The following is a 24,142-nucleotide window of genomic DNA, read 5'->3' on the forward strand; positions in this document are numbered from 1 at the left end:
CTCAGAGTGCAAATCAGAACTGAAAGAAGAGGCAGAATTTCAATTCTTGGCTGAAATGCTACAGCCAGCAAACCCAAAGAAACACTAAGTAAGAACAAGGCTACATCTGGTTCTGTGAGAACCGCTGTTGAACAGAAGGAGTTGGGGGTCGGGCCTACCATTATTGGTCCAATTACACAGCGCCAGATCAGATGGGCAAACCAAGGGAGGAGAACTCCCACCAACTGCTGCATAAGCAGGATGAACCATCCTGAAGGTAGAGCCGACTCCATTTGGTTCGGAAGAGAAGTGAGGAATTCCTTTTGAAATCAGCTTCTCATCATTAAGCCACATTCCCCTAATGGCCAGTATTCTGATCTCACCAGTGTCTTTTATTGATGACTTCTGCAATATGCCACTTTTATATCACAGAGTCAGTGTAGCTGGCCAGCTTTAATATAATATATTATGGTCATTTTTGACCTTCCTATTGTATTTACCTTTTGTTTTCAGCCACTCAGAGAGCTTCAGCTATTAGCTGGCACAGAAATAGAATTAACAACCATGATGACTTTAGTTATAAACCTCATGTCCTGATCTGTGTGGAGGGAAGGAGGGGGAACTCTGGCTCTTGACACTGTTCTACATTCCATATGCAGAACTGTTCTAACATGTTGCCCTCCAGGTGGTATTATGGGATGTATGGGCCAACATATCTGGCGGGTAACAGGTTACACAAAGTCTGGTCTAGAAATTGTCCAAAGCTCAGGGGAACAAGAACATTTAAAAGTTACTATTTCTTACTTAACAAGAAACTTTCGGGGTGGGGGAAGTGTATTAGGGACATCCATTTTTAATTTTACATGTTCAAGTCACTAAACCCAGATGCAACTTCTTTCCTTACCGGCTCCCCTTTCTGTCCTTCCACTCCAATACCTGGGTTTCCCTAATGAAATATTAATTTTTAGAAAGGAGAAAATAAGTAAAATTAGAGATTAAAAATAAGCATTCATTGGCTAATTCTTAAAATACGTTACTGTTTAAACATTGAGGACCTTTTCAATAAAGTCAGTGCAAAATGAAAAATGAAAAGACTATTCTCAAACACAAAAGAAAATATCAGTTTGAAAAATTCTACAGACATTGCAATGAAAAACATTTTTTTACCTGTTCACCTGGTAACCCAGGTCGACCTTGAGCACCCTTTGGGAAAAACAAGAAGTTAGATATACTCAATATCATTCAAACTGAGTAAGAAACAAAACTGCACACCAGCTTTAGGGTATTTCTGTGATCTTAACATTTATCCCTAACAATGCAATTGTTCAATTACTATATATCAGAGCTGAGCAATCTCTGGGTTCTCCAGGTGTTTTGGCCTACAACTCCTATCAATTTTATGGTGAGGGTCTATGAGAGTTGTAGACCAGAATATTTGGAAGGCCACGACTGTCACACCCATTATACACAGTACTTTTCCTCTCACTGTGACCAGAGAACTCTTCTAAGAACTTAAAGAGGCTATTCCTTTTCCTCTGGCAGAGTTCAGCATCAGGGGGGCACTCAGCAAGATCTCTCTGAGACTCAAAAGCAGGGGTCCTCAAACTTTTTCAACAGGGGGCCAGTTGGAAGGTGACAGTGGTGGGCGCAGGTGGGGTGGGGGGGGCACGGCAAAGCGAGCTGGGGCAGGCAGGAGGTGAGGCGAGGAGAGGTGGACACGGGTGCGCATGGCGAGGCAGCAGTGGGCATGCGAGGCAGTGGCTTGCTTGCTCAGAGATTGTTTTCTCCAAGCGAGTGCAAAACAATCTCCGCACGAGCAAGCCGCCACCTCCCTGTGCACACGGGGAGGCGGTGGCGGGCGGAGGCGGGTGTGTGTGCAGGCGCGTGCATGGCAAGTCCAAAACCTCTGAGGTGGGCCAGACAAATGGGCATGGCGGGCCGGATCAGGCCCATGGGCCATAGTTTGAGGCCATGCTCTAAAGCAACTGAGATTTATTCAACCTGGGAGCAGAACAGTATGTATGAAGTGCCAGAGAGCCATTGCTAACTCTTGGAAAATGGCAAGCCATTCATGATTATCTCTCTGTTTTGCCAGTGACTCATGATGTATGCAAACTATGTGAACATCAGCTCAAAGATATTCTCAGATATTCTCTTAAAGTGGAAGGGAGATTGCCTACCTCAGCTCATCTTGCATAGCAGTATAGTGAAACTCTGCTTAAGTTGCTTGGTAGTCACTATTTTAGAACTACAGAGAATTCCTTCACAAGAACAGACAATGAACGTTATCTGCTTTAAACTCCACCCAAGTGCATGTGCATATGCATGAATATGTAAGAACTTGAATGGCTATTGATTCTCTCATTTCCCACTCATATCCATGCACAGCAGTCTACCCCAGTCTGGACTACAATTGTGCTCAACTACAATTCTCAGTATTTAAATGTTTGTTTGTTATGGATGATAGTAGTAGTCTAACACATCGGCAAGCATGTGTTCAGGTTGGGGAAGGCTCATGTATGGTATACAGATGATCTTGTAACAGGCTCAAGAGTCACATTTGTGATGAACTAGCTAGAAAGCTCGCCCACTGTAACACACTGACAATGGGAAGATGAGACAAATATATATATGCATTATACCTGTATGCCTGGTTGGCCTGGAAATCCAGCTGGACCTCTTGGCCCCCTCTCTCCTCTAGGGCCCTGAGAACAGATGACACAATGCTTTATGTTGTTAATAATATCTTTTTTCCATTTTTATTCATTATTTTGTTTAGGCCCAAGACATACTTTTTGGTTGGTATTTCATGCAACAGTAGAGCCACCAGTTTCTCATCCCACTAATGACAGCCTTAACCATTTGGCCTTGGCTACTTTCTGCAGGTAGCAGTCCAGGAAAACACCCACAACAGCCAGATATCTTGTTTTCATTATGATTGCAATGAAATAATGATGGATTTCTTGCTGTCATGATATTCAAGCTAACTACCTATTGATGCAATTGAATAAAAATACGATGAAAGTAGCAGAGGTTCAAGCAGCCTTCCCCATGAAATGTTCACATTCACTGCAAAAAATAAAAATAAATAAATAAATGATGAGGAGAGGGAATTGACTGAAATGAGCCTCTAATTGTTTATATCATCCTGGAGGGGAAGATTAAGGCTGCATGTATGATGTACTTATGAAATCCTCTCCCAATATCATATGGGAATGTTTCAGGCTCAGGCGAGAGGAAAGAAAAAAAGCACATCTTTTCCCTTTCCCACTTTTCAGAAATTCTCCTCCCTGATAAATCTCAATAACTGGCTTCAAACTTGAACCCTTTGCAATAGATTGCACAGTAAGAGAAAGCTGGGCATTGCTGAAGTCTCTCTCCACCCCTGAAAACTGTGACGAGAATTACAAAACTCCTGTTCCAGATTGGTTTGAGAACTAAACGAGAACAATCCTGTTACCTAAGCTAGTGATACACTGCAACATTTTATTATAGGTCTCCATATTAACGTTGTTGAAGCTTCTCAACTTCTTCCAAAATCCACTGACTCATGGATGACCCACACATTACAATTGCCATGGGAAGGCTGTTTCAGATGGCAACTGCTGTACACAGCAGAGTATCACACGTCAGCACCAGACACAGATGAAGGCTTCTGGCAATGGCCTGGGCACAAAATGGTAAGCTATTGTGCATGTTAAGTCTACTGCATAGAGGAATGACTGGCTTCAGATCAGAAGAAAAAGGGTTTTAGGGTAACTGAAGTATTTAATAGTGCAACTTTTATGATACAGAGTGTTGTCAAAAACTAAGCAAAGCACATTGATAAAAAAGCTTACAGGCATGCCACGCTGTCCAGGATTTCCTCTTTCCCCCTGTAATCATAAACTATTTGTTAGATGAAAGTTCACACACTTATTTGCTATTACTATCATTATCGCAGTATGATGAAAAAGATTGTATGCTATGAAAAGAAGCTAGTGCACTTACAGTGCCTTGCAAAAGTATTCATCCTCTGTTGACTTTTGCACATTGTTGTGTTTTAAACTGGAATTGAAATAGATTGAATTGGCACTGCTACCATTTGATATACACAAGATACTTAGCACTGTGAAAGTGCAGAATATTTTGACTGTGGTACAAAAAGGAAGTAAACAAAAAATGAACTGGCACCTGTTGTTTGCCTACATATGTTAACACACCTTTCCTGTGACATTTTTATTCATATATTTCTCTTAGTATTCATATACTGCCCCATTCCCATAGACTCTGGGCAATTTACAAGACATTAAACCAACAATGAGTAATATTGACTAATACAACATATTAAATAAAATTGACATGAGAACTAATCTGAGAAAGCCTGTCGGAGGAAATACATTTTTAATATCATCTTAAAGGTGGGAATTTGGGAAATCAGGTGCACCTCTCCTGGCAGACCATTCCACAGCTTAGAGGCAACCACTGAAAAAGTGTTCTGGGTAGTTGACATTGATCTTACAGAAGCAGACTTCAGAAGATTATCCACAGAGGACCTAAATAAAACATACCTAAATAAGTCTGTTGCGAACCACTGACTCCAGATGACGCACGGTAAGTAGTCCGAGTCTATCTGTATACAATTTCAGTGGTACATGATCTCAGATTATGTTTTGGAAGGTTCCCGAGTTTGTTGGAGATCATCGAGATAAAGTTGTGCAGAAGTACCAATCAAGCTTGAGTTATAAAAAAAATCTCAGTCTGCAGTATTAATAGTTCCCAGAGCACTGTTAAATCAATCACTACAAAATGGAAGAATGTGGCTTAGTTGTTATCTTGCCTAGAGAAGGCTGCCTGCCAAAACTCAGCGCCTGGGTAAGGAGCTCATCAGACAGTTACACACCATCCAGGCTGTAACACAACAACATATGTTACAGCAAAATGTTACAAAATGTGGAAAGTCAAAGGAAGCTGAGGCACTATATCTAAGGCTAAGGTAATCATTTATGCTGAGAATATAGAAATGAAATAATAATAATTTAATTGTATAAACACATTTTAATTACTTTATTTCATTCTATTTGCTTGTGGTTGCATTTCTCTTAATTTAAAAGCAATAAAAATGCTTGTGGTTGCATTTCTCTTCATTTAAGAGAAAAAATTCAGAGTCTACATTAAATAAAAAATGTGGTTGAACTCATGGTTCACAAAACAACCTTCCTTCTTATTTTTTTTTTCCGAGAACCAATTACACAGAGTTTATGTCTAGGCACAACAAACATCTATGTGAATTGGACATGTTATTTAGAGTGAAATCCAATCCCAATGCCAGGACTCTCTCTGATTATGGACATCTTATGCAGGGCAGAAGGAATGCAAAGACAAGGTTCACCTTCAGGTTTTCCTGTCCTGCAAAACACTTGGACAGCTGATTTTAGCCATCTATCATACCCCAGAATGTGAGGAAGGTGTCATCATGACACTTCATATCGTGTTGGTGCCTGTCTCCTCTCCTCTGCTACCCCTAAACCCTGTCTGAAGCTACCTTTGCAGCTTTGGAGATACGCAAAACATGCTGGCCACAAAGGTGTTTGAAGACCCAGCTATGAGGTCCATGTGTCTTTCCAACCTTGCAGCTGGATCTCTGAAAAATCATGTGGCTGCTAGATGTTGTCTAGACAGCCACAGAACCACACTGTTAATAACATTTATACAGTATTTAAGCATCTGTTTATTAAAGAACAACACATTGTTTGGAGATTAGTGGGTTACACTTACCAACACCCCTTTAACAGAATCAGAAATGTATATGGAATTTCCCTTTTCACCTTTTTGCCCAGGCATACCCTATAAACAGATTTTTAGAACACGAGATCAGTTACAGAATCAAACAATAATTTTACTTGTGAAATATATGCATTATTAAAGCATTCTGATTTTAGTGACCCATCAGGAGCTGGGAGCAGATTATATTACTGATCCCCAACCCCTGCAAGTGGAAAATGCCACAATAAGCCCATGTTTCACTTGACAGTGGCACCCCCCCCCCACTCAAAAATACTGGATCACTCCACCCATGTCCAGAGGTGAAGACTAAATAGAGAATATGCCCTGCCTCAGGCATTGCTACAATGACAAATTTGCACAGCCTCATGGTAGTCACAGGGGTCATGAAATCTCAGACCAGCCATCTCAGTGTGAATGATGAAGTTTCCCAGGACCAGCACCTGGCTTCCTCTAACACCACCCTCAAGACCACCTGATAGCTCTGTGAGAAAAGCAACAGACATCCCTGAGCAGACATCAGGCCAGAGGTAAAAGTAGAAGGGAGAAAAAGGCTTACTCGGGATAGGGTTAGACCTTGGCAAGCCACTGGAGGACCAGAGGTGAAAGCAGAATCAGGAGCAGGCAAGGGTCAGGTATCTGCAAAGGCACAGTGGGACCAGAAGCAAAGTCAGGAGTGGGCAAGGATCAGAAACTGCCAAAGGCATAGCAGAACCAGAGGGAGAAGCAAGTGAGAGTGAATGAATGAGAACATTGCAGAATTGAAGGCAGAAGCCAAGCTAGAAACTTCAAAATGCCACAACTAAATGTCATGTTGCTGCAGCAAAACTCAACTAGACTGGAAAGGTTCCCAGCTGGTCTACATGATTTAGTGAAATAATATTCCTTGTGAGGGAGATGATACTCTTATGAACCAGAGTGACTCCTCACTTCCCTGATCTTCTAACTTGGGTTGATACTGTACTGAATACCCACTAGGAAAAGATGAGTCAATTGCAGAGTTTCCAGAAACAAGCATTTCCACCCAGTCCTAGTTCCAAAGGTAAGAGATAAATCTCCATTGCACAAGTGGTGGGTGTCACTCGCAGAATGGAACTGGCATAGCTCGTACTTCAAGTGTAATGACACACCTGAATGCAGCCCATTGATTTTAGTGAATCTGTTCTAAGTATGACAAAATCAGTATCCAAATCCATACTTCCAAGAAGGTAATTTGACTGCTCAACTTACCAGTGAGCCTCTTGGTCCAGTTTGCCCAGTTTCTCCAGGAAACCCTGGATCTCCCCTTGAGCCATTGCACCCATCCAAGCCAGGCTTGCCTCTGAGTCCTTCTGGTCCTGGTAACCCCTACAAAGGATCCAAACGCACATTCATATTAAAATGTGAGAAGAGCTACTTAAATAAACACAAACTCCTGAGCCAGTATGGCAAAACATGCATGTTGGTTTTGCCAGTTGCTGCATATGTTTGCTAAAAATCATTCTCTACTATGATTTCAATTTATGTGTTGCAATAAGTTCAGCAGGAGGACCACCATCATAAACCTGAGAAGTCATTATATAAATATACTAGATATATAAATGCCTATACATATATCTATATATTCCTCCCAATTTTTAATCCCAAAATTAATCCATTTATCTCAATGGTATAATATTCATTCCATGATTTACAAGTCAGAATTGGTATATAATGAAAAGCTCCCTTTATCATGAAACTGATGAACTGCCAACCTCACAGACAGGAAGGAGACTTGGGAAATACTGTACTTATTTCCAAATGTGTGAAACAGAAGGACTGTTTTTGAAACAAAGTGCACACAGAGGGACATATTAAACCTAGAAGTAGTTTATTTGGATCCCGTGACTGAGATTTATTTTTTAATTTACCAGCTTGGAAGGGGAGGGCACCTTAAACTAGCAGTGTACCATAGGATTAAAAAAAAAATTCTCCCTGTTCCATTTTGCAACAGAAATTTCTTGTCCTTAAAAGTACTATTTACCCCAAGCACTGCAAATCACTACAGAAAAAAACAGAAGTTTCAAGTTTGGAGGGAACACTGCATAAGGCAAAGCGTTTAAATCTCCTCCCCCACAGTCCCAATCTGGATCAAGATTCCCCACGGCTGCTTTGACTTTCAAAATTAAAGAGGAGACTGACAATGATGTGATTAAATTTAAGACTAGCATTACTTCTGGACTGAGACAAAGATTTACTTTACAGAGTGAGCTCCAATGGGTATGGAGCCTTCACCTGCATGAATTCATTTCCCTGGAAAAGGCAGCTACCTATGTGTGCATCAGACCTACAGTCTCACACTCCACAGAAATAAAGAGGGCACACTGCAACCAGTAGAGTTCTGTGTGGCATATCAGAGCTCCTGCTGGTACACCTAGATGAGTACTTGGGGCTACAACAGGTTACAAATGGAAGGTGACTTTATCTGGACCCGCTATAAATTTCCATGAATTACATGATAAAAACCTAAATTGGAAGCATCCTCTGTCTGACTATGAATTTAAGAACACATCATCCTTTACTGTTTTCAAATTGCTTTACGATTTTATTCAGTAAAAAGAACAGAAAGGGAACTATTCATTCAGTAAAGATAGCAGTTTATGTAGGATGATATATTTATTTATTTACAATTCTCCAAACTATCCTTCATCCAAAAATGTATTCTAGGGAAATGCACCAACATATAAAAGCACAGCATTGCAGGCACCATGTTAAAAATGTACAATCAGACATCATAACAATGAAAACTATGTGGCAGTGAGTAATGAAACAATGCAATCAAGCTGGGCTAATAACATTTGACTATGTACCACAAATTGTAATGTCAATTCCAGTTGAACTTCCCTAGGATAAGCACTCCATAGAAGAGGCCCTTCTCTCTGTGCATGTATAACACACCTTGTTCACTTATGGTAGCTGGACAAGGGGCTCATTTGACCATCTTATCGCAAAGGCATAACAGCTGGCATAACATCTCTATACATCCTTAAAGATACCTGTATCAGTAGCATACTTACAGGCACCCCATCTAAACCTGAAAATCCTGGAACTCCAGTAGAACCCTGAAGAAATTAAATGTTAAAGAAAATTAAATTATGTATTAAGGTACTTAACAGTAGGTGGGAAAAGTGCTATACTTATTGTCACATCAATAAAAGAGGAGGTATATAAAACGCTCCAGTGTTTTCTTATTACTTATTCTCTGGAATCAATAGGGATGTGATATAGTAGGAGAACTCAAGTTCTGCCTGCACACAGTTCCAGTTTCAGTCCCCAGCATACTGAGATAGAAGGATTTCAGAGAGTAGGAGTAAGATCTCTGAGATTTGGGGAACTACTGTCAGTAAAAGGAGGCATTATCAGGCTAGAAGAGCAGAAGGCTCGACTCAACATAAACCAGCTTTCTATCAGTACAGTGCAGTTGTTGATTCTAAACTACATATCACAGGATGTTTGCTCCTCTTGTGCACAGGTACTCTGTCATTTCCCTTACTTCCCTTCTCAGAACTGCAAGTTATGGGACATCTCACTTTTCTCTTGAAAAGTCAAGCATGTGTTCTTCTAATATTTTTCTAGAAATATTTAATGTCTCAAGTAATAGTGTAACAGGGATTTCTAAGATATCTCTGCATAGGAAAAATTCAATTTTGTTCTTATGTTCTTATAGTGGGATTAGACACATTATCAGTAGCTTTGCTACTTCCAGTGTCAGAGGCAGCATGTCTCTGTATACCAGTTGCTGAGCAGCATGAACAGAAGGGTGCAAGTGCACTCATGTCCTACTTTGGCCACTAGATGACCATAATGATGGAGCAGATGGACCCTTGGTCCAATACAACATGGCTCTTCTTGGATTCTTATGACCACTGAGCAGATATGCATAGAACTGCCCTGTAAGCACCACTGGATTCAGAAGGACCTAGCTACAGTCCATAAGCCAATGGGACTTATTTCTGAGGAGACACATACACTGAGGAGCATATTGTCCTAAGTGGTCTAAACAGCTCTTTGATTTGATCTAGCCTGGCTCTGCTGCTGTTCCTATAACATTAAAAATTACAATAAACTACTACTTTTGAGCATGATTATTACCTACCATATTGCCTCTTTCTCCAGCTGGCCCAGGAAAACCAGTATCACCTCTCTGGCCTTTTTCTCCTGGCAAACCAGTTGGTCCTACAGGACCCAAAGTACCAATTGCACCCTGAGCCCCCACCTGGCCAGGTTGGCCCTGGAAAGAAAGAATTCAGATTTAGCCATTTGTGAAGCAGCAGCAAATACTATGGAACATTTATTCCTATGTATGATTCTAGCGTCTGCTTTTAACATACCACATTGTACTGAATATACTACACTGGGCCACTAATTCAGCCATAAAAGACCATCACACTAGATGCCTATGAAACACGTTAACTAAACAACAAGTTATGGATATACAAAGCATAGCACTGAAGCCACAGCCTCACCATATTGAAAGGTGACATATCTTAAATGCAGCCACTTGGGGGCAGCAAATAATTTCAGATTATAAACTTCTTTTACAGCAACTCTATTTACATAAGACAATGAAGTAAAGATTAGCAAATACTGACATATGCAAGCCTGTATCTCAGAGCTTTCCTGATTAGATTTCTTTTCCTGGTGACAAATGTGAATTAAAATGAGATTTGATCTAACCGTGATTGCAGGATTACAAACAGAGATGCAAAACTTGTCAGAGTCTATGGCTTGTTCACTTGCAATGAATCAGAATAAGAACTGACCATGCACAGTGCTCCTAGCTGTTTTCATTAAGAAAAATACCCCATGTTCACACAGGCATTTCAAGGATCCTCTTGTTTTTGCTCTTATCAAAACTCCCTAGTCTTTTGCCAATACTGATTATGATTAATCTATGGGTATCATTATGGAAGCCAAGGGTGTGTTTTGTATCATCTAGAGTTTTGTGTTTGGATGTGCACAAAATTGCTGAAGTGATGTTCACCTCTCTTCTCAGCAAGGACGCTCTAGGTGTGATCTTGGGTAAGTCTCAGCCCAACTGCATGGTTGCTATGAGTTGAAGGCATCACCTGAAAACACCCCTTTCCAACTGAAAGAGTAAGAATCCTTTCTGGAAGGCTGTCTCTCTTGGACTGCAACACTAAAGCATGCTTTTAAGAACCTCACCATTAGGCAACAGTTGGCCAATCAGCTGGTCTGGGATACCACAAAAGGGCTGCAAATCACTATTTAGTTTATGCATCATTGTTGTATTCTTAATGGCAGGGTGACACTTGCGGACTGTTTCTGTTCTGTCTCAGGTGCCAAAAATGGCTACCAGCCATTTGGGTGCCAAGTGATGCTCCACCCTAGGTTGCAAAATGACTTGGCAAGCCCTGGACAAAGCCTTTGTATCACATATGCAATCCAGAGAGAGACAGAGAGTTTCCAGTTCTAAAATAAAGATTATCCACCCTTTGATCAATGGTTTCCTTTGCTTGCAAGTTAAAGTGTGACCTTTTATATTTCTGTCCCACTGACCTTGATTAAAACTTCAGTAAGGCCATTAGGTGTTGGACATAATAGCTCTCTGGGGTGATAACAGGGCTTATTATGGATATAGTAGCTCTTCAGGGCTATAATGGGGCTTAGTAGTGTTTCAGAGGCCAGGTTCAGCTCATGAACTGCCATTTGCCCATCCCTAATTTAGATTGTCACCAGAAAAGGGAGAAGTAACAGAACACACTAACTAAATCCAGAATTCACAATGAGTTTGACAGTTGACTGATTAAACTTAGGCACACCATGTGAAGCCAGTGCATTGCAGGTCTTTCTTTCAGCTCAAAGACCAATTATGAGTGGAAGCTTTGTTAAGACCACGTTGATACCATCCATAATATCCATTATTTGTGCCCATCAAATGTGTCTGCTGCAATGTTCCAGTCTCAGGGCAGCTGTCAAAATAAAGGGGATGAAGGAAGCCATGCTTAATGTGGAAATGACAAATTAGTTCAGTTAAAACAGACTGAATGCTATGCCTGGCATCTGCTAGCTGATGCTAATAAATTCTACTAGCTTGCTAATTGTCTAGGTCAGGAACTCTCGCAGTGCCAGGACTTGCCAGTGTTATTTTAGCACATCCTGAACTTGACTGACTGTAGGAGGTTGATTCTCAACCAAAGAAAACAGCTTAACTTGAAAATGAGGGTGATGGTTCTTATTAAAGAAAATATGATTCCTTAAACCTATTTTTAACTACCACTGTACATCAACTAAGTGTGTACAGCTCATTTTCCATGACTGCAATTATGACAAAACTCTGTGGTTCTCATCTATTAATAGTTGTATAAATCATTTGAGTAGAAGAAGAACAGAAGAAGTAGAAGAAGCAGAAGCAGAATAGTAGAAGAAGAATCATTTCAGTTTGAGTAGAAGTCCTGGAACATAGACCACCAGGTAGATTTTATGAAAGAATACCCTTCTGCTGGAACTTCAGATTTCCTTAATTTAAGTAACAAATATTACATGAAATAGGCCACTTTTTGTTCAAAACTTGTAGTATCAGATATAAGTTATGATGGCCCTTATTTCTCCCCTAAGAAGTGTTAAGTAATCCCTTTCAGAGTCCTCATTCCACCTTCTTTACTGGATGTAGGAAGAAAGGATTAGAAACATGTTGTGCTATGACCTGGTATTCCTGGCTAGATGCCTTTCTAGCAGCTGCTGGTCATAACCATTTCATGTTGCCGCCAGGCTTTGAAATATGTGGCAAGCAGTACTTGCTCAAGAGGATTGTTAAAAGCCAGCAATATCCTCCCGAGCCCTTTTCAGCCAGAGCATTGTAAGAATCAGTAAGGCCATGACTATTTTACCTTCTTAAGTAAGGACATGTCTGCCACGGTACTTTTACACAAGATAATTGAATATCTGCCTTGCAGTGACCGGCAATACGTATCATCACTTCCGTTTGATGAAGGACTGCTAGGTTCTGCAGTCAAGCATTGAACGAGGAACCTTAGAATTTCCTGTGATGATCTGAGCTCCAATAAAAAGAAGAGGTGAGCTGCATGTTCATGAGTTCCAATTTTCATGTTAAAGCGTGCATGCTCTAGCATGGACACTCTCTTGTTAAACAGTTAGATGCCCATGTGGGTAAAAGGGGCTTTCGGTCCAGATGCCCTGAACCCCCTTCCCTTTTTTCCATGCAGCTTGTGAGAAGGAAGGGGAGTGGAGAGTCTTGCTAGGGATGCCCCACCTGATGGGGTCTTGTCCCTTCAGCAGCCCAGGAGTTCACCACAGACAGGTATGTGGTGCATAGTTGGGCCCTTCCTCATGAGGAAGTGATGTGGCATTCCATGCTGGACCCGGATGCCCAGGATGATGCTTGCTTTCATGCCACTTTCCACAGGTCCAGGGCCACCTTTGAGATCATTGCTTCTGAAATTGGGTTGACAATCTAATGGCAAGACATAGTAATTTATATTAAAATTACTATTATGAATAATTTATATTATTAAATTTTTTTGTAAGCCGTTCTGAAGCTTGTGCAAAGGACGAGGTAAAAAATGTTTTAAATAAATAAATAAATAGTAATGAAAGGTTGCCCTTGTGAAATCTTCCAGGAGATGTTGTCTGTGATTGAGGTGAGGGATCGATACACAAGAACTTGTAAGGCTTTCACAAGTCAAGGTTCCTTCTGGTGGGGAGGGATGCCGGACTCCATGCATGGGTGCATTTTGTCTTCCCACCCCAGGCCAGGGGCAAGCAGTTCTGCAATCAAAAGCATTTCTACAGTATGGTACTGCAGGTGGCAGCAGACTCCAAGGGGAGATTTTTAAGAATGTTTGTGGAGGTGACCAGGTAGAGACATGACACAGCCATCTTCTGGAATTCATTCTTAGCAGACAAACTGGAGAAGTAATGATCTTCCAAAGACCTTGTGCTAGTGAACAGTATATCCATCTGGCCCCTGATGGTGGGTTCTGTATAGCTGTCATGGTCAATGGCACCCTACCACCTCCCCACAACATCTGGGCAGAAGAACTCCAACTACCACCACAGACAAGCACTCCCTCTACACCCTCTTGGATGCAATGGTGGCATGCTGCACTGATCCTTTGCCCTGTGATGAACTCAGGAATTACATAGTCCTAATCAATAAGACTTCATGGGTTTTGCTAGAAAAAACAGACATTGTCAGGGGACAGTTTAAAGCATATTTTAAGAACTGGAAAAGATTTTGGCCTATCATAAAACAAAAGCAGAAAAAATCTTAAAACACTGTTTCAGCTTAATTGTAAAGAAGGATACTGTAAATGCATATACAGAGCAAGTTTGTTTATAACAACAGTTGATAATATTATTTGTCATTTCCTCTGTAAGCATATATCCAGAAATAAGTGTATGTATGTAATGCCTTTTAATGATTAATTTACAGCGGATATTAGCTTAACATGCAGTTTCATAATATGACAGTGCCCATGTAAGAACTGTGTTGAATATTAGGTACTGCACAATTATATGCTGGGCATAGTGATCCAGTGGCCACTGGACAGCATATGCAGATAATACTCATTCATTCATTGGTTCCACTCTTGCTTTAGAAAAGAGTTCCCATATCAGAGCTGGGACTCCGTGCTCAGAACACATCCCCACCCCCACCCCGCAGCTGACATGGTCACAAAAGTGACGTCAGGGAAAGGGGTTAGGAATGGGGGAAGGAAAGGGACCAGTGCCTCCAAGAGAGGGTGCATTCTGCTGGCACCTCAGCCCCCTTCCTTCCTACTCGAAGTGCTGCACTCAGACCACTGAAATCAGTTTTGCAGGGCCCCCACACGTCGGATGTCCATAACCTTCCAAATTCATATGTTTACAGCCAGACTCACTGGACCTTACTTGCATTTTTCTTTCACTCGAGTTTTCTAAAAGAGAACTAAAGAGTGCTGTTCATCACTATTATTACATAAGGCACAAAGGAGGAGAAACCGCAGCAGCAACAGAAGGAGGAGAAAGTAGTAATCGCTGAAAGTAGTAATCGCTGAAGAGCACAGCTGATGGTATTCAAGTAGTGACTGCAGAGCCATCTGCCAGGTGTGCTTTAAACTGGATTCCTGCTCTGAGCTGGGGGTTGAACTTGATGACTTAAATGTCCCTTCCCAGTTCTGACTCTATGATAGATTTTACCTCATTATTCCCAATTAAATGAGGAAATGGAGCTTAAAACTAGTTGCCTTGAGTATAACAATTAACTTGTGTCTGCCCTGGTGAAATAGAGCCCAGAGCAGACTGAGAAGATATCAGTCGATGGTGAAGGAAACAGAGCTCAAGGTAAAGGAAAGATTTTCAGTACCCCGGACAGAGCCCAGGAAGCCAAGGACTTGTTCTTAGCCCTTTTCTGATCCTTGGCTCTGTCTTAGAAGCTTCAATTCCTTGCTGAGAAGTGAAGAGCTCTAAAAGGGCATGACAGCAGATGTGATTTGATATAGTAATAGTCATGGATGCTTCTGATCTTTTTTCATCCACATTGGTTAAGTTCCCAATTACCTATCTTTTTATTTGAAATAGAATTGATGCATTAAAAAGTATCCATTGGCTGTTTCTATGTCCAATTTTTGCACAGAGTGTTCAGTTTACAGCTTGTTTCAGTTTCAATCCCTTCAGTTGTCTCTCTACCATCTCTACCACTAATCTGATTCTTGACTGATATCCTGATTTATTGACTGTGGTTTGCACAAAACAGATTTTACAGTATTCAGAAACAATAGACAACTATGTCATCTTCAGGAGTGAACAGAATCTTTAATACCAACCCCACCCCACCCCTTTTAATACCATGAACAGTGAAAGGGGAGAAGGAAAGAGATTAACTTCTATATCTGAATTGGGCCATAATATGTGACACCCTGAAGAAATTGGATTGAAATCTTCTGTTTTATTGGATTGCCACCCACAATTTACTGGAAACAAATAACCATTTTATGGGAATAAAAATTGTTCATTTCCTTCTGCAGCCAAAATAAATGACTTCCAGAAAAGTTTTACTTACAATGGACTTTGCTTTGAACATGTGACACAATCGCTTAGGAGAAGTCAAACTGGGTCATATTATGAATGGAGGCTTGGTTCTGTGATCTACTTAACTCTACCAGCAAAGCCTAAAGTAATGAATGGGATAAAACCTGAAAGGCCAGAACAGGACATACTGTTGTGTAGGTGTGTGTGTGTGTGTGTGTGTGTGTGACCAATTTAAATTTTTTAAAGCACTCAGAAGCAATATAGCTGCATATTTGGAGTAGGTAACAAAAAGAGATAGTTTTATGAAACTATTTACTGAAGCATAACTCTTATCTCCTAATGAAAAAGATAAGTAATTACAGATAATGAAAAAGATAAGTACATTATTCATTAATAAAAAGATGTACATGATTTATTGTTTATAATAATTTGAAACCTTAGATTCTATGATATATAGGCCCAGTTTAAATATCTCGGGGCCCAACAGTGAAATCATTATTTGATCACTGGGAACATTCTCCACACTCAAGTTGTCTACTTTCTCTTGTCCTCTTCCTTCTCCTTAGGGTTCACATGCTCCTTTTCTCTTGCATGGTCAACACCATGCTATGCTTTAGTGTAGCCTGAATCAGCATAATTATTGTTAGTGTTAGGGTTTATTCTGAAACAAGAAATTCATCCCAGAATTATATTACAGTGATGCTGAGTCAGATACCATTATCAAGCAGGGTTCTCACCAAAATGTCACTTCCCTAATCAGGAGAGTTTTATACAGTAGTACCTTGGCTCACAAACGCCTCAGTTCATGACCAAATCTGGTCACAAACAGAAATTTCTGAAAATTTTTGTCTCAGGTCGCAAACTCCCCATCAGGTGACAACTGCAATTGAGCCCATCTCCCCCACCCTCCCCGTGCGCCTGCGATCACCCCATCATGCTGTGGGGGGGGAGAGGGCTGCACTCATGCTTGTTGGGGAAGGGCCGCAATCTTTGTTGTTCTTTGTCACTTTGCTTCAGATTTTTGTTATTAAAAAAACATAGTTAGAGAATAGATTAACCTTATTTATATTGAACCTTATGGGGAAATTTGACTTGGCTCATGACCAATTTGGGTCACGACCAGAGTCCTGGAATGAATTAAGTTTGTGAGCCGAGGTACCACTGTATATTGTGGATTGTCACAGTGAAAACAAGTTTCATTAAGTGGCAACACTAGTAGGATATTATTGTAGAAATATTACTTATAGGTGCCCCTTAATGGTATGCCTTTTTCTGAGTGAACTATATATTCTTGGATTCTGAGCATTGTTATACAGATGCTGTTTTTATTAAATACCTATCTCCTCTTTGGAATTTCATACAGATAGCACTCAAACCAACTTCACTTCATTACAGGTAGCAATAACAAAAATTAACTGCTTAGATCTGTTAACAAACAAAAAATAATTTCCACCAGCATGTCAAGTGCTCTAGTTACAGGTTTACAGTTGCCATCCTGGAACACAGATATTTGAACAGCAGAAAATCCAGACTTTCTGTCCATCACATGCGGGCGGCAATCCTTGCTGTACCTATCTGTAAATTCCACTGAAATCATATGGACTTTTTATATGCAGATATATTGGGAGATATATCCAGGGCACTGATGTTGTTGCACTAGGAGCACTTTAAATGATTGCTGGTAGTATTACAATTTTTCAGACTCAGTACAAGTTTTAACCTCTAAAGGCTCAATCCTAGCTATGTTTAGTCAGAAAAAAGTCCTACCCTGGTGCTGACTGGGAAATGCTGGCAGTTATAGAACCTATTTTCTGTACAAAGACACATAGTATTGTGCCCTAAAACTCTAAACAGCCAGAAACAAGGAAATATCAAGCATTATTTCCTTGCATATGAATATGCTCAGGAAACTGCTTTTAGGACACCTTTCTTTGCCATCAAATGTTTGGCAAGTGGGTATTAATCTGAGTTGTGGTACCCCATTTGTAGAATGACCTCCTGTTCATTTTTTTATTTTTATAGAAGCACTGGAAACAGTTATATTACAGTGGGCATTCTTGGGTTAATGTCTCTGAACTTGTTTACCTCATAGCCACTTCCACTGTTGCTATCTCAGTTAGGTGTATGTTTTTTTCTTTTAATGTGTTGTTTAAACTTGTAAGCTACTTCCAGTCCAGGTTAATGTAAAAAGCAGCATATAAATCATACACATAAAAATAAAATCGAACACTTACTCTTGAACCTTTTTCAGGGAAGCATTGACAAACTGAGCAGTCTCGTCCACCGCAATGGGAGATGTATGCATATCTACCCTAAGAAGAAACAGAAGTTAGTCTTCTCATTTTTAATTATTTCCTCATTTCAAGTCCTGTTGGACCCAGCTTTGCTAAAGATGCAGTGTAATCCTATGCAAATTACTACTGTAACTCCATGCATGCCTACTCAGAAATAAGTCCTGCTATGTTCTATATGCCGTCTTTCTAGGAATGCATGCATAGACTACCACTAACATGTTCCATTGCAAAATGCTACCTTTGAGTATCTGGGAACTTTACTAAGCCCAGAATGCTGCAAAAACAGTTGTTAACAAGGGCCACATACAAGAAGCACATGATGCTTGTTGCAACAGCTGCATGGCTTCTAATTTATTTCTGGGTACAATTCTGTTAGCTGGCAATGACCTTTAAAGCATGGAACGGCTTTGCATATCTGAAGGACCGCCTTCTACGCACAGGCCTGCCTTTCTGTTGAACTTATTTTCCTTTCTTATGTTCCAACAGCCCCACAGAGACACTTTGTTAATCCTAAAGAGAGGATGTTTTCAATGGTTGCAGCTCAGCACTAGAAGTCGCCTCAGAAAAAGTCCTTGCTGTACTTCATTACTGAACTTACAGAAGCTGCTGAAGATCTTCCTTTTCAAAAAGGCATTTACTGTGCATTTTATTTGATGCTTTCTGTCTCTAGTTTTTGAATATTTACATATTTGGATTGCTATTGCATTTTTTTCTGCTGTTTTTGTGGTTTAAGGTTTAATGGAACTTGGGCGGGGGGTGTTTAGTGCTCATTTTTTAATTTCAGATCAGTAACTCACACCCATGTCCATGAGCTTTATGAAACTTCTGTGCTACCTAGAACCAATAGCTGTTGGATTGTGACACTTATACAGAATCCACCAGCAGTTGTGTGGCTGCTCAGATCCTATTCTGATGACCTCTGTTGGCTTCAACTATTATTAATACCAAATTCATTTATCCAAATGGCTCGTTAGAACTGTTACCATTACCCAGCAATTTCCTTTTAGAACCAATGCTGAAACTTTGTAGATTACATTGAAACAGTGCTAGCTCCAGTTTTTTGAAGGGCCTTGGATAAGAAACCTTCAGTGCATCATTCCCTCAGTGAGGCTACCTTCTCATCCCCATTGTCCTGCTCTTGCTCCATATCCTTTTCTCATAATTGTTACTGCTTCTTGCTTGCCAGGCAGAAAGATAGCCAGCAAATATGCAGTGGCATCTGTTGCTCCTCCTTCCTTCCACCCCTCTTAGCTGGGCCAGGTTGGGAGGGATGTGAACAAGCAGGTTGCGAAGGTGAAGAGGATTAGCAGCTTGAGATGCATCTTGTCACTGGTTCCTCGCTGCAGTGTGGGGCTTAGGCAATTGTCCCAGTGATTCCTACCCTTGATCCTGGCCCTGAATGAAATACACGTTTAAATAAAAATAATCCTAAACACACTGACTTAGAGGCTGATTCTATTTAATAGGCTGCCAATCATGTATTCACAGTGATTCCAAGGATAGGAAAACATCAGAATATTACATATTTTTAAAATATTTGGAGCGCTGAAAAACTCTGAGTTGAAGCTTTACTCTAATGTATTATCAAGAAGAAGAGCTCTTTCCAGATGGTATTTCTGAAATATATTTGCTGTTTATTTGACCCTAAGCAAAAGTGAGTGTGCAAAATCTAGAACAGGATAGCCAGCTTTGCTTTCTGGCCAGAATCCTGTGCCTTAAACAGCTTCACAAGAAGAGGAAATCAGCACATGAAATTTCTCTCTTCACTGTGTCTCCATGAAAGGGAAAGTGTCATCTACTTAATTTATGCTTGTAATTCAGCTGTTGAAAAGTACTGGAGCCCTGCCAGAAAAAAGAAGCTGCTGATAGTCCTTCTTCCCAAACAAATTCCCAGCTTCCTAAGTTGAGAAAATATACTTCAAGAATTTAAAATTGCCACCTTTAGGGTGATCAACATAAAACCTGGCATTTTAAGGGCAGAAAGTGATGCTGACATGGGATGGATGATATAGCAACATGCCTTTAAGGCAGATGACAGAGGTTTCCAGGAGATAATATGGGATCTTTTCTGCTAATGTGGTATTACAAACTATACTGTGGGGCTGAAGTGAAACTTATTCAGTGTTGCATAAATAAATTTTAGTATGACCATTGTCATAATGGTCACCTTTCTTTTAAGAAAGCATATATCTATTTTACAAAGTTTCTTGAGCTTAAATTTTATGCCATCATGTGCCTAATAGAGCAATGCCATGTACAAGCCACAGGAATAACTGAAAGTATAATTTATTTTACTTTGGATTGAACGGCTGTGATTTTGTGAGTTCGGTTCTCTCAGTAACTGAAACTTATATTTCAGTTTTTCATGTAAAATTCTGCTTAGATTTTGTTTAATAACATGAACTAAACCACTTTTTTCCTTATATAAAATATTCTCAAGACATTTAATATTCTTGACCTTCAACACACAGGCACAGGTATTCTCTGCTCTTTCTTTTCCTTTCTATTTTCTTTTCCTGTATCCTGAGATAGGCTTCTCATGGGAACATTAATCTTTACTTCATTAGTTTCTCTTGCTTGTTGTAAGCATGATTTTATGGCAATATCAAAAAAATTCTTGCTTTTGCTAATAAAACTACATTTCTCTATCATTCAGTGTTATTATTCAGTGTTTAGCCTTGGGTTGAAGATTAAAATGCCAGAATAGTCAAAATATAAACAACATAATTCATGAACTTTCATCAGACAGTAGCTTAGCATTCTTACAGAAGCTGTGGTTTTGCAGCTGCATCTGTGAAGCCATCAGCTTGTTAGCTCACCATGTTTTAGGAAGGTGTGTAATGGCAAACAAGCTTCCTCAAACAGTTTGCTCTGCATCACTAATTTTTCTCTGCAATGTGCAGCTATAGAACAATACAAGGTCACAGTTTCCATGGAACTACAGTCAGATCTGCATGAACTGAATATGTGCCTCAGAACATGGTCCAGAATCTCTTGAAATGTGCTATATTTCCATGACAGACATGCAAACACGCCTGAGCACATGAATGTACAGCAAAGGACTTCCTAAAGACCAAAAGTTCTAACTTAAAAAGGGGAAGCCATTACTATTTCCATTGGTTTAGTTTTGTAGTTAACATATTGGCATTTTTAGGGTTTCAAATGTATAGTGCTGTTAAATAGAAACAATTAATACAACGAGTCCTACAAAATCTCCATGCTGGCTGAGGAATGTTGGGAATAGTAGGACACTTTTCTGCATAGGACTCTACCATATGAAATTTTGGACACCTCACCTGCAACCAGCCACAGAACATTCTCCAAATCAGCAGGTGTTTTCTTGTGTCAAATGCTATGAATAGTTTTGCTTACAACAATAGTAGGAACATAGAACATGCAGAAGGCAATTTTTGTGGGGATAACAACTGCAGGGGGAAGAGTTGAGCCTCAACACCCCACACACTGCAGCCCCACTGAAAATTGCCATGTGTCCCCTCAATTTTAAACTTCAAATGTGATTGTGAAATCTGGTAGTAAACTATTATCGGTTGTGGTCTGTGGTTGATTAATCATTTCTAACTTGCAGTTATAGATTTGTAACAAAAACTTATAGATGTTTATTTAGAGGTGAATTGCATTACATTCATCAGTAAAAGCACATATAAATCCTCTCAAGGCTCATTTTACAAATTACTCCAACATATTCAGGTCTACAGACATGTTCATTGTTGTTCTACTGGAATGAATCAAAGAGCTTAACATAATTTATTTATTGGTCCAACATGCTGGTGTGAAGACCCCAAATTGTGTATAAAAAAGATTTCAAATGCTTCCTTCTTAAAAATTAGAAAAGAGGGAAATATGTAACAGGTGAGAGATCAGCAGTGGAAATATTTGCATTCATACAACTTACCCCATAAATGGATTGGATTGAAGAAACAATTATCATCAGCCACCTAGTGGTTAGGAAGATCTAAGTTAATTTATTATAGTCAGCCCTCAATTTATTAGAAAGCAAAGCAGTATAAAATGCACTATTCAAAATATAAAGGGAAACCACCAACAAGTTTATGTATGATGAAATGATAGCCAACATTTGTGTAATTTAATAAATGCCACAATCTGGTGGTAACTCCAATCATATTTATACTCGGTATTTGCTGCTCCTGTCTGCGCTTCTTACATTATAAATCCACAGCAAGGATAGAAATGAATATTGCCATTGCTTATAATATCAGCTGCAGGAGTAAAGACAAAAGCAAACAAAATGCAGCCTAGACTTCACTCATCATTTTCTCCATATTTCTCTACCACCAGCTAGATCTGTAAAATTTCTGGAAATTTTGAAGCCATGGAAACAAATTCTCAGGGATTTTTGGAGGAAGGGATGGAAAAAATGGGGTGGGAGAAAGCAATACTTCTCTTTTTAGCACTCATTATAAACTTCTTTTGACAACTTCCCCAATCTGATGACCTCTAAATATTCATAACCCCAGCTCCAATCAGCTTCAGGCAGCATGGCCAATGCCCAGGAATACTGGGTTCTGTAGTTCAAAGCATTTAAAGGGACAAGAAAGGCTGCTTCAGGAAAATTAAACAACTTTTATTTATATTAAGTTATGTAAAATGATTTTATGTATGTTATTGTGTTTTATCTTATGACTGTGAGCCACCCAGAGGTGCTGTGGCACAATTGGGTGGCATACAAATGTAAAAAAATAAAATTAAATATACAGAATAAATTTATAATGTTGGTTATAAGAAATTTATAACTTTTAGAGCTTTAAAATGTAAACTTAGTAAATGGGTATTTATTGTATGAATAAAGTATGCTTTTAAATTTTATATACCAAATGTAGCAATTGTATGAACAAATTATAGTATACACCACATATTCTGGTTCCTATTTCATTTCTGAATAGAAGTAACTTGAATATGTAGTCCCTGGAACTTTTGAATTATCCTAGAAGCCAGAGGAAGCAAAACTAACTGGAAGCAGTGGAATGCTGGTGTCAGCATCTGATCCTGCTTGAAAGGAATTTAAGGACATTCCTAAAACTCCTTCTGTGACTGGGGTAGTTTAGGGAAGGTTGATCTAAAGGAAAAGCTACTAAGAATTTAAGCTGGAAAAGATTCACCTGCACTCATGAACACAGTGTTCTCCAAATCAGCAAGTGCTTTCTCGAGTCAAATGCTATGAATAGTTTTGTTTACAACAATACTAGGGACATAAAATATAAAAAAGCAGAATTTAAAACATACTCTAGTCTACCCAACAAAGTTAATTTCCAAAGACCAAACCAGACATTACTCCAATGGGATGCTTGATGCCAATGGGAATTTCCACCAAGCTTCATAGCTATGCCAGAGAATGTAACTTTCATAAGGATGACAACTGCAGAGGGAAGAGTTCTAAGCCCGGTTCTCTTCCCCCTCTCCTGATTTTCCAGGTTTCCCCCCCACCCCCAGGCCATCACATCTCTACCACCAGCAAGGGGGTAATAAAGCAAAAAGGTATTCTTGTTCTAATTAAAATTTATTTGGAGCTTCTTCCTTGATCATTCCATCAGGTAATCTCATTTCAAAACTTTGCAAGGATAAGCTTGAATTCACAAAAGCATAATCAGACTTCAGCTCATGGAATGGCGCTCCCCCCCAGCAAAGCCCTCTATGGCCTACCAAAACTTATTCACAATGTTTAAGAATGTCATCTGGAATTATTAGAGTTTCATTACACTTATAGCCTACCTTTCTTCCTCTTATTCCCAAGGTGAATAAAATTTCCCCATCTCTATTTTATTCTTCCATGAACCACCCTTTGAGTAGGTTAGGCTGAGAGTCCATGACTGACATGAAGTTACTCAGTGGCCTTCATGACTGAGAGGAGCCTAAAAGCCAGATCTATCAAGCCCCGGTCCAACACTCTAACCACTATGCCACACTGGATCTCAATAGCGAGTGGCATGGATGAAGAGCAAACTACAGTTAGAAATCAAGGATATGCTTCTGTTAACAGAAGTGCCCATTGTGCCAGTGTATCCTTGGTCTACTCTCTGAGTTATCTGTCATATCAGTTCTTTCTGTGTCCCATATAA

The 24,142-nt window shown here is 39.8% G+C and overlaps 1 protein-coding gene across 1 annotated transcript in view; it reads right to left on the minus strand.

The window, feature by feature from the left end:
• COL4A4 (collagen type IV alpha 4 chain) overlaps positions 1-24,142 on the minus strand; it is a 72,335-nt gene that overhangs the window by 44,757 nt on the left and 3,436 nt on the right. The window contains exons 2-11 of the mRNA XM_044432834.1: positions 21,961-22,003; positions 17,988-18,065; positions 9,857-9,991; positions 8,778-8,822; positions 6,973-7,089; positions 5,737-5,805; positions 3,819-3,854; positions 2,622-2,684; positions 1,147-1,182; positions 884-925 (exon numbers count right to left, since the gene is read on the minus strand). Of these exons, the coding sequence (XP_044288769.1) occupies positions 884-925; positions 1,147-1,182; positions 2,622-2,684; positions 3,819-3,854; positions 5,737-5,805; positions 6,973-7,089; positions 8,778-8,822; positions 9,857-9,991; positions 17,988-18,065; positions 21,961-22,003 (664 nt within the window). The remainder of the gene's footprint in view (positions 1-883; positions 926-1,146; positions 1,183-2,621; positions 2,685-3,818; positions 3,855-5,736; positions 5,806-6,972; positions 7,090-8,777; positions 8,823-9,856; positions 9,992-17,987; positions 18,066-21,960; positions 22,004-24,142) is intronic.

The sequence above is a fragment of the Varanus komodoensis genome, unplaced genomic scaffold (assembly GCF_004798865.1).
Source record: "Varanus komodoensis strain SLA01 unplaced genomic scaffold, ASM479886v1 scaffold25, whole genome shotgun sequence".
NCBI classification, from domain to species: domain Eukaryota; kingdom Metazoa; phylum Chordata; class Lepidosauria; order Squamata; family Varanidae; genus Varanus; species Varanus komodoensis.